The sequence below is a fragment of the Erigeron canadensis genome, chromosome 6 (genome assembly GCF_010389155.1).
Source record: "Erigeron canadensis isolate Cc75 chromosome 6, C_canadensis_v1, whole genome shotgun sequence".
Lineage (NCBI taxonomy): Eukaryota > Viridiplantae > Streptophyta > Magnoliopsida > Asterales > Asteraceae > Erigeron > Erigeron canadensis.
The window spans coordinates 36,847,359-36,858,569 of record NC_057766.1 but is presented as its reverse complement, the minus strand read 5'-3'; the positions used below and the strand labels follow the sequence as shown (position 1 = coordinate 36,858,569).

Sequence of the window (11,211 nt, the reverse complement as noted above, 5' to 3'; positions counted from 1 at the left end):
ATTTTAAGACTACCCATGCTTTTTGTTTCGTCTAACGATTTATGGTTTGTGAAATAAAACATTTTAAATAATTTGGGTGAATTTTCTTATTTAATGGAAGAGAGAGAAAATATAAGAAAATGAGTGGTCCAGAATTGTTCTCGCGTTCTTTTTTATTTATGAGTTCTCAAATAACCCTTCCTATATATATATATATTAATTGCTATGAGCTGTATTAAAATACTTTTTATTATAAAATTTAAAATGTGAACTTTTATATGAAAAAAACATACTGTATGTTTATATGCATGTTAGTGACCATTAAACGTAGTTAGTTTTTTTTTTTTTTCCAGTTTTTTTAATTTTATTTTACTTTTGTTAATATACGACTGTATACATTCTACCTCACTTATATCTATATCTGATCTAATATGTTGGGTATCGTTTAGAGTTATTTCATAGTAAAGAAGTACGGAGTAAGTGATAGGATATAAAATTGGTTTAAAATGAAGGATTGAAAATGCAAATTGATATGTGTGATTGAAGTTAGAGGTCCGGTATACTCTTTGGGGCCAAAACATATAGGAAACGGGTAATTGACCATCTAATGGCTCTCGTGGACCAGTCATGCGATTATAATAAGAGAGGTAAATTGCATAACGTTATGGTTAATAGAACATAATGACACCTTCCATTTTATAGTTTCTAGCTAGCTTATTATTTGGTATTAAAATTACTACATTAACAATATAATTACATTATACAAGTTATTATAATTATAAAGGAAAAGTAAAGGTGGGAGTTGTCTCGCATCCAAGTTGGGTGAAAAACCTTTCACATCTTATTTTTTTATCCCATAAAATTCATGGGCCCCCATCATTTATTAATTATACAAAAAATATTAAAATACATTATGTGAGAAGTTTTTCATCTAAGTTAGATATATGACAACCCACACTCACTAATAATAATTACATACATATATACTTATATAGGCTATTGTATGTATTAATGTAGAAACAAAAAAACATAGAATAATCATGTGTCAAGAGGAGCCTAGAAGTGTTTTAAAAGTTAGAAGTGCCTTAGAAAGACGTACATTATCATCACATAAACCCCTCCATAAGCCAAACACTAATTTGGTTGTGGGGCAATGCCTTTGTGATGTGTCAAAACTCAAAAGTATTTTTGGTTTCTGTTTCAAAATCTCAATGTTATGGATTTGGTTCATGGCTTCATACCAATCACTTGAAAAGGGATAACATGCCATTTTAGTACCCAATCTGTTACAAATTTAAACACATGTCCTACATATTTATGAAAACATACCATACCATGCCATGCCATTGCCACGCCACCTTCTTTATTTCAATGTGTTTTAATTTCCATTACCAAGGCTTGCAACCCATGCTATTTTGAAAGTGCTCATAGCTATATATCGTATTAGAATTTACATTAGATGGCAGAGAATGTTGTGGGCTCTAGGTTTGATAGCAATGGATAACTAACTTTGCGCAATCACTAACATGAAATTCGACTATCTTGGTTGTGAGTGTTCTACTTAAAATAGTTTTTTATATCTTATCTTAATCTTAATTTTGAATGGTGAACGAAACATTATTAATATGCCACAAAGGCGTTGTTGCCTTATAATAGTGTTTTGGTTAATCTATTAGTCGGTAAATTTTGAATGTAACGGTTAGCTATCACTTAATTCGAGGTATTCTACTATTGTAGGTAGAATATGATATCAATACACATTAACGGAATTGGTATATAGTTTTAAGTTTTAACAACTAAATGATGGATAACTGTGAAGTCAGGAAGACAAAGTCACAAAGATAAAAAGACAGACTCTAAGTCAAAACTTAAAAAAGTCGATGTTATGTATACATCAGTTATACTACTAGCGCTCTTTTTAAATACGAGGTGTATTTAAACATTGAATATATGATACCGTGCAATACGAGGCGGTGACAATGATGACGGTGTGGTGGTAGCAGCAGCGAGTGTTTTAAATAAATGATGTAAATGTGATTTAATGGGGATAATAAAGAAACTTTAGAAGATAAAAAGGACCGTGGGTGTAACTATAAAATCATTATTTTGTGTAATTTTTTTATTCTTAAACATGAGGTTAAAAATTTTACTTTTTATCCTTAAACATGAGGTTAAAAATTTTACTCGTAATATATTAGTTAATCTTATGTACGGTGTACCATTTCTAACTATATAATTGAAGTCTTGTTGTAAGGGTAATAATTCCCTCTTTCGGAATAGTATTTACGACTCTCAATTCTCTGTTCAACATCTGTTTCGACCACGGCGTAATTATCCGGTAACCATCACTATTCTCTTTACACATATATTACTTGAAAATTATATTTATCGAACTTTTTAATAACCTTTTAATTTCGCTCTTATTTGAAACCTGATCTATGAAATCCTAACATACGAAACCCTAAGTAGACCCTATATTGCAATCATTAGTCTGTTTAATTTAATTTAATTTACATTTTTAAATCCCGAATTGAATATTAATAATAACTAAATATCCAGTTAAAAAGATAGATACTTGCATCCTAATTCAGATTGTAGAGTTATGTTCTACTTAGCAGTAAGGAAATACTCCACCATGGAAATGTGTGTGTGCTTGTCGATGTGCTAATTACTTTTTAGAGGTGCCTTAAGTATTAGGAACGAACCCTTACGACTTAATAACATTGCGCAGACGAGAATATGAATCATAACCAGCAGCAGCAGCAGGGAAATGAAGTTAGACATGATGACGAAAATGCTCTCTCGGATTTTCTTGCTTCGTTAACGGACTACACTCCTACTGTAAGGGTTTACGAAACTCACCGTCCATTTCTTTCTGTTTACATACTCGGGCTAAGAATAGTGAACCCCTTTTATTCACCTGGTACAGATTCCTGATGAACTGGTGGAACATTACTTAGCCAAGAGTGGATTTCAATGCCCAGATGTTCGAATGTAGGTTCTTGCTAATCATGTTCTTGTTTCTAATGTTTGACATGCGTGCTTTTGTTGGATTTAAGGTCTTTTATGTTAGTCAATTCACTTGGTTAGGTAAAGGTTTCTGCTTTACAAGGGTTTATATGTTCTTTCCCTGTCTTTTTGCTACACTAATCCACGATGACATTAACTTCTTGTCATATACTTTTGATTGCAAAAAGTTTTAAAGTGTCTTGATAGCATCCATGGTTCTCTCAAGTTATGTGATGGCTGTTTAAACCTGGTCATGAGCAATGCAGCGGGTTAAAACCAAGTTGCGCTGGGTCGGGTTAAGCTGTTAATTTTCAATTTATATTTGAGTAGACTAAATACAATTTCCAAATTATTATAAATTGTCAGAAAAAACGTAAGTGAAATTTAAAAAGATAACAAAAATTAATTCACCTAATGGTTCTGGAAATCCATGTGCTTGCTTGAAGACTATAATCACCCTAATACAACTCTCTTGTCCCCTAGAATCTATTTTCAAGCACAAAGCGGTGGTTGGGAAACAAATGACCTGCCGGTGAGGATTAATACGTTGGTAATGTCAACAGGAAAAATTGCACTGGTGAATACATGGTGGCAGCTTTTTGTCTACTTTTTTTGTCCTTTTTTTCTGTGGTTCCGCCGTTGGTGGTGTGCAAGCGGTGGTGCGTTCAGGTGACCTGTATAGAGGTCTTCTGGTGGATAAAATTTCTTGTATAGCCGGTGGTAAAAAATTCCTCAACCGCCACCCTCCAAAATTACGAAACAGTCTCTGTACTAGTTTGACCTGTGGATATTTGAAAGAAGTATAGGTTTTGCCCGTTCTAATCTATTCAGAGCTTAGAAAATCTTCCCAAGCTAACTCATTTTAGGAGTAAACTTCCGGCTCTTATTTTTTGCAACTGTATTTGGCTGACTGTGATGTTTGCATTGGGCAGACAGTGTTTAGTAGATTATAGATCTCTTTTTCTGGAGACATTTATGTGTGGTACAGTTTCATACATAGGAAATGAGAAATTTGTTATACAAGGAAAAGTATCGTGCATGGTTTATGCAACTGTTTTTTTTTTGAGTAAAGTGAATTAGGTGTATATTGGTAAATGGGTAAGTAATGATTTGATACTGTGTCGATTTCATCTCCCCTGAATTAAGCAAGCCATAGTTCATTCGTCTACATTTCCCCCCTTTTTGTAGTGATAGAAATATATAATATACTTGGGCCAAAACTGCTGACATGGCTAAGTGTTTAGACTTGGTTTGAGCTTTCAGCTCAACAGAAGTATACATTACTGACTTCTCTCCTGGATCTGATAACATCATTGATTCTCATCTCGTTTCAGAACCAGGCTGGTAGCTGTTGCTGCTCAGAAGTTTGTTTCGGATGTTGCAACTGATGCTCTTCAGTAAGTTTTTTTACCAGTCAGATGTTTTTTTATCTATTGTCTTTAACCTATATGTATTTGACAGTACGAAATAGGAATGATATAAAATGTCGTTTTAGAATGAAAGCTTATATTGATACCCTTGGTTAGTATCAAGTTGCTCGTGATTTAACTTGTGGTTGGGGTGTGCGAAGAATGCTATTAGGATCATGTCTATCATTTTAATACTACTAGACATATTCTTTTCAAACTGCACATCTTTGGAGATGCTTACTGTTAAATGATTGTGATCCTGTGAGAATGCGGAATAATCTCTTGTTGAATTTGCACCCCCAAAAGCTATTGGCAACCCTTTTGGATACAAAGCTATGGCTCTTATTGCTGTGAATAACCAGCAAGTAATATGCACACATAAGGCGGTTTTAACCCAGCCGTATGAGACTGCACACACACCTTTGCTGCTGCGATTTTACTGCAAACAACGCCCTCCCAAACAGCCCTTTACTGCCTTCAATATACAGCAGCAAATAACCCTCGAAACACATGAAAAACAGTTGTGGATTACCAGCCTAAAGTATCCTTGAAGCTAAAACCAGCTTAAGTAACCCTCACAAGAACACGAAAAACAACAAAGAAAGACGAGGAATTGGCCGAATGCTACTTTATATAACAAGTATATTCGAATGGTTTGGGATACATTTAATCGGCTATCCCACCCCCTCTATATATAGTGGGGGAGTCCTAGTTATGTTATACAAGTCTGATACAATTATAAAGTTGACATTCAAGCTTATGAAGAACCGAATTATACACGTTACATATTTACATATGATAACCAACCTACAGCAACTTTCCTTTACTTCCTAGTCTACCTAAGTTACCTGAATATAACTACTAATCTACTATAATATTACATAATTTAAAGTGACTAATAAATATAACACTAACTTGGAAATGAAAAATCTTGTTTTTAGTCTCCTTGCATGTTTGTTACTATTTACATATGCATAGCCGTTTAACTTTCTATTTTTTATTGTAGGCATTGCAAGGCTAGACAGGCAACTATTGTTAGGGACAAAAAAGACAAGCAGCAAAGGGTACTTGTTGATAATACATTGTGAAGTGCTCAATATTATCATTATTAGTTTTGTATTGTGGTAACTTTTGGTGGTTTCAGGAAAAGCGCCTGATTATGAACATGGAAGATCTCTCCAAGGCTCTTCAAGAGGTAATTGTTAATATTTACGGAGTATTTGGTATTATCTTCACTTGGCATTGTTATAGCCTTATAGGGACAGTAGTGATACTTGAAACTTATATGCAATTTACATTTTCTTCCATCTAGAACTTTCATTTCTTACTAATAATAAGATGATGGCTATGGTCTGCAGTATGGCGTAAATGTTAAGCATCAGGAGTATTTTGCTGATAACCCTTCAGCTGGACTAGAATCTGTTTCAAGGGATGAATAAGCTGCTGAATATCTCCAGGAGAATGTTTGATCTTATGGGTTTGTTGTCATGCTTTAAGCACAGTTAGTTGCTTTTTGTTAAAAACTGAATGAATCTGTAAATACTGAATGATTAAAGTTGTGACTCATTAAGATCTGAGCTTGCATGAATCATTGAGGCAAATTAAATTTCTATACTCCCTTATAACGAGTATTGGATGTCTTAAAATTCAACACTTTTTTTCTTCCCAAAGTACCTCTACTTAAACATAAAACCCTCATATACCCTCATTTCCCCATTCTCTTTAATCATTACACACTCTCATCGATTTTTTATCACCCTCCGACGCTGCCCTCCTTCACCGCCTCCCTCAATCTCCACCACCGCCTTCCTTTTGTATTTTCTATCACCTTCTAGTTGCCGCAACGCACGGGCACTATGCTCGTAATATTAAATACTTATTTAGTGGGAAGTCAAACATCCGTTGGTGAACATATGTTTCAAATTTCCATAGCTATTGACTATTGTACGATATTGTTTATGGGAAAAACAAATATGCTGCTAGAAGCATATATCCTTCTCCATTCTCCCTCACAATCTTCCCTCCCTGTGAATCACATGTCTAAATACAAAATCATCCCCCTTCACAAATTCATGCTAGAAGCATGCATACTTGTTATCCCCATTGTTTATAGTTACTCAACTAGTTCAGTATGATTTTACATTTTTACGTTGTAGAAAGTTTTCCCCACATCAGGTTGTAGAGTTGTAACTGAGCTCATTGGTTCCCCATGAGATACTATGTTGCAGGTGATTCCAAAGACCACTCTCCTTGTTATGACCAAACCATTGCTCAACACATCGATTTAAAGGGTGCTCATGATTTAGTCACATTGTTGTGATCACTATCCCATATATTCTGTTTTAACGATATGAAACCAGAATGTACATTTATCGTGTTGTAGTGTTATAGTATTGATAGATAAAAATAAGCAGAACAATAATCATACGATATATCATATCATTTAACACCAGATGTATAATTACTTGATTTCAAAACAAATGCATGGTACCCGCGCAATGCGGCGGCGAGCTGGCGATGACGATTGTGTGATGGCGGCGACGGATGGTGACGGTGGTTGCGGCATCAATTGGTGTAGGTAAGGTATTTGATTTAAAGGGGGTTAGTCGAGATATTTTATAATATATGGACTAATAATGTAATTTAATATTAAGGATTGATGGTGATTTAATTAATTAAGGGTATTTTGGTCAATTTGCATGTCCCATTTTTATAAATTTTCAATATGGGCTATAATAAGTATAGAAGTATAGATAGGTCTAGGGGTGAGCAAACAACCCGTAAACCCGTGACCCGCAACAAAACCGCCCGTACTCGATCCGAACCGACCAGCCCGGACACCAGACGGGTCGGGTCACGGTTCAGTATATTAGTGGTTTAGTGGGTCCGGGTCAAAAACCGCGGGTTGCCGGTTTAACCCGTCAAAACCATGACATACTTCATAATTATATATATATATATATATGTGGGTTAACTTCATATTATGTATGTATATGCGTTCGTATATAATCTGTAACAATGGAGTTTTGGAGGTGGAGGGTAAATGGTGAAAAACTCAATAAAGCACATGTATTGGAAGTGGTCAATTTTGTCTTGAAAAGTGTACACACACAAGCTTTGAAATTCCATACGTAATTTATTATATATTTTGTATTAAATAAAATTAAATAAATAATAAACTAAAGAAGTGGTGAGTGGGGACACTGGATAGACATGACATGACCATACAACAATTTTTTAATAGTATCTGATTTACACTTTCTTTTTGAAAGTTATCTGATTTACACTACCCCATCTTTTACATATAGATATAAAATATATATACTTACACCTTTTCTCATTATTCATTATATCTTGAAAAGAAAAGAGATGCACGAATCAAAGCACTAGCACAAACACTACCTCGTCACCATGGCAACACGACCGGCGGCTCATCTACAGTCAACATCACACTCTATCAATTGCTCTGTTCGATATGTAACATACTGATATGATACATGCTTCTGCTGCTACTTCATTTTGGCTTCTTTGTAAACCTTCTCCTCTATGATTCTATATATATAATTTGATTGGTGTGCTATTTATATAATTTTAGGTGGAAAAAACGGGTCTACCCGGTTTAACCGGACCCGACCCGCTAAAACCCGAACCCGAACCGACCCGCCCGGGAGGTTAACGGGCCGGGTTTCGGTTCCGTTTTTCTTGCAATTTCGGGTCACGGGTTATGCCGGTTCGGGCCGGGTTTTGACCCGTGCATATCCCTAGATAGGTCCAAACACATCTTAATAAAGCGAATAAATGATGAAACTTTAATCATTTATTCTTTGGTTAATTACAAGTTTAAAAACATATAGATAACCGATCAACACAATGATCCCCTAAGGTTTAGGTTCAAAAAGTAATGAAACTTGGTGACGTTTATATAAATCATCTGGCGTGCCAAATATATCCCCACGCTCGTATGTAAATTGCCCCATTCGACCAAGATTTGATGCACATTCCATAAATACCTGCATAGATGGAGATTTGCAAGCCATTCTTTCTCTGTTTATCTTCTTATAAGCCTCTATGATCAACTTCTTTATATGTGTCCTGGCTTCTTTTTCCGAAACACCAGTTTCATGCATGTAACACTCGACTGCTTTTGGAACATCACCTCTTTCACGCTCCGCCTAGTTATAACATAAACGATACATAATGTTTATATTTTTTTTGTTATATATATATATATGTGCACAAATCATATGAACAATTAATGGAGATAACTTCTCCTTACCGATGAGGTACCCAGGTCATCAGCAAGGCGTAGAACAATAGCCGACCAGCATATTACATTCTGCAAGGCCTCTCCAACAATTTTATTTGAATCCAAGAAATAAGCACCTAAGACTATTACGGGAACCGCAACAGTAATTCGCGAGTTGTTCAAGTACTCTTCAAGTGTTGGGGTGTATCCACTGTTATACCATTGTGCCTCTCTGAGGTTTGCCTCACAGTATTCTGTCCACTGCAATGTAAAAATTAAAAATTCAAGTTTTTTCTTTTGAATCAAGAAAAATCGTAATCATATATGGTTATCGAAATTTTATCAATTGGACAAAACTTGGGAAAGTAGATCATATGTCGTCGTACCGCTTGTTTCACAGAAGGTATAACAAAAGAGTCTTTGTTTGTCAAGGTGTTGTATGCCATCTCATTGATGGTGTTGTAGAATCCTAGAAAACATGTCTTCATGTAATCAGGAAGTCCTTCAGCTGCATTTATGTCCCAACTAATAATAATCCATTTATTGGAACTTCATATTAGAAACGTTACAAAAAAATAAAATTAAAACTGGATCTATGTCTAGTAAGTAAGTTTTCCTACTCCATCCAAAACTATATAAATAGCACCAACCTTCTCACAACTTGAGTGAACTGCTCGAGTTCCTCTAGTGTACCATACACATCATAAATATCGTCTATGACGTTTACCATGGAAATACTCTTTGTGACGTGACTCCTTAGAAGATCAAATGATGGTTCGTGGTTTCCACCAACTGCCCACATAAAACTCTCCACCATCCGGTCTCGAGCAAAGGTGAGCTTCCTGTCCCATTGTAGACCAACCCACCACCTACACCATATATATATACACACTTGAAATTACATATGTTCATATGTGAATAGTTCTCAGATTAACCTTACCCTATGTGTGTGTGTGTGTGACTTTAATTATCAGAATAATAAGGTAGCTAGCTAGCTAGAGAGATAAAAATAAATTTGGTCTCAACTTGATGGCTATGTATTCATTAGTATAGTTGTATGTCCACACTACTGATATTTTATTCAGTATTACTCCGTATTTAATTTAGACAAATGATTAATTTCCATAAAAGACATAATACTATGTTGTTCTAAATAAGACATAAAGAACACACCTTGATAAGGACTTGAGATCTTCTTGGTGAATTCCTTGCACAATGTTGTAATCCAGTTCAGAAAGTACAGACAAAAATGGTATCTTGTCATTTCTCCCCTTATATGCTTCTATAAACCAGATTGACTCAAACCTTGGGACCCTCCAAAGCAATGGAAGCTCCAAGGCATGACTGACCAACAACAACAACGGACTTTGATTAGCAACGTCGCCGTACATCTCTACTGCCTCTTCGAGACATTTGGTTGTGAACTTCCTTGCTTCGTCTAACATATCTTCATCATCTATAGCATAAAATGAAGCTTCATACAAGTTAAGCATTGCCACAGTGTCCTCACGTATATGTGACTTGATATTTCCAGCCTCATCCATGATGTCCTTGAATATCTCTTCACAAAATAGTATTTCATTGTTTAGTTTCACAAATTTGTATAAGTTAATTTCTGGAAAGAAAGTAAAAAATCCAGCAATAACTAATTAACAACAACAACCTTGAGGTATATGATAGCCATGTTGTCTCAAGAGTCTAAAGCCAAGAGCTCTAAGGTTAAGATCCATTTTTTCCCACTTTTCATGGGCTTCATAGTGGCAAGTGTATATCGTGTTCAACACCCTGCTTATTTCATCCTTGAAATGATAAGATACTCCAAGCCTTTGCAAATCATCGATTAATTCAAGTGCACTCAAGGGCTTCTTCACTGCGGTGTCTACAGAAATCATTGACCTCACTTTTTCTTTTAGGGTGTCTGATGTTCTTTTGGTATTTTGAGCCTATATATATGAAAACAAATAATTACACCTATGTAATTTTCTGTGAAGTCAACCAATATTCAGGGTAGAGAAAGTTATTAACAAATGATATAACGAGCTAATAGGTGAAGTGAGGTTAATTAGCGAAATTAAGAATAACGAACCACATAGTTTCCAGCCAGTGACTGTAGAAAATCGTATGACCATTCGGAAGGGGGATAGTTTGCTGATCGTCTAACAATGGGTGCATCTGAAGTTACAGCTGCCATTTTTGTTACTTGTCTTGAATATGACGGATTTTGAAACCATGCCATATTTCTTCTCCTTGTACAATGATAAGGGGTAGTAAAGCAAAGACTTGAACTTGCAATGAAAATTGAAGCCATTATTGTAAATTATGCAGAACAAAAGGATGACTTAACAAAAGAATGACTTGGTTATATATATACTAATCTACTTTACTATACCAAATTGTGACGCCTTAAATGTTCGACCATTTTATTACATGGTTGTACACAAATACGTATACCATTTGACATAATTAGGCTACTACATATGTATTAATTAACTATGACTATCAGGGGGAGTAGCCCTTTGTTTTTTCTTAAAAAGCCTTGTCAACCTAGTAGTGTATGGTGGGAACTCA

The 11,211-nt window shown here is 35.2% G+C and overlaps 2 protein-coding genes across 2 annotated transcripts; one reads left to right on the top strand and one right to left on the bottom strand.

Moving 5' to 3' along the window:
- The first annotated feature begins 2,219 nt into the window (after positions 1 to 2,219).
- LOC122605066 (transcription initiation factor TFIID subunit 10) lies at positions 2,220 to 5,985 on the top strand. Its single transcript, XM_043777940.1, has 7 exons — positions 2,220 to 2,317; positions 2,711 to 2,820; positions 2,909 to 2,973; positions 4,323 to 4,385; positions 5,404 to 5,461; positions 5,542 to 5,592; positions 5,756 to 5,985. The coding sequence occupies exons 2-7, from the start codon at positions 2,719 to 2,721 to the stop codon at positions 5,834 to 5,836; spliced, it is 420 nt and encodes a 139-aa protein (XP_043633875.1). The 5' UTR covers positions 2,220 to 2,317; positions 2,711 to 2,718; the 3' UTR covers positions 5,837 to 5,985.
- A 2,290-nt stretch (positions 5,986 to 8,275) lies between these two features.
- Positions 8,276 to 10,834, bottom strand: LOC122604807 ((-)-beta-pinene synthase, chloroplastic-like). Its single transcript, XM_043777672.1, has 7 exons — positions 10,730 to 10,834; positions 10,307 to 10,586; positions 9,817 to 10,204; positions 9,294 to 9,512; positions 9,030 to 9,168; positions 8,674 to 8,904; positions 8,276 to 8,569 (listed from the first exon to the last, which is right to left on the bottom strand). The coding sequence occupies exons 1-7, from the start codon at positions 10,832 to 10,834 to the stop codon at positions 8,276 to 8,278; spliced, it is 1,656 nt and encodes a 551-aa protein (XP_043633607.1).
- Between the last annotated feature and the right edge of the window lie 377 nt (positions 10,835 to 11,211).

Coding starts and splice junctions, on each gene's coding strand:
- LOC122605066 (XM_043777940.1), top strand. CDS start 2,719: ATGAATCATAACCAGCAGCAGCAGCAGGGAAATGAAGTTAGACATGAT. Junction 4,386..5,403: donor GTTGCAACTGATGCTCTTCA/GTAAGTTTTTTT, acceptor TTTTTATTGTAG/GCATTGCAAGGCTAGACAGG. Junction 5,462..5,541: donor AAAAAGACAAGCAGCAAAGG/GTACTTGTTGAT, acceptor TGGTGGTTTCAG/GAAAAGCGCCTGATTATGAA.
- LOC122604807 (XM_043777672.1), bottom strand. CDS start 10,834: ATGGCAGCTGTAACTTCAGATGCACCCATTGTTAGACGATCAGCAAAC. Junction 9,169..9,293: donor TTCACTCAAGTTGTGAGAAG/GTTGGTGCTATT, acceptor GATTATTATTAG/TTGGGACATAAATGCAGCTG. Junction 8,570..8,673: donor ATGACCTGGGTACCTCATCG/GTAAGGAGAAGT, acceptor TGTTATAACTAG/GCGGAGCGTGAAAGAGGTGA.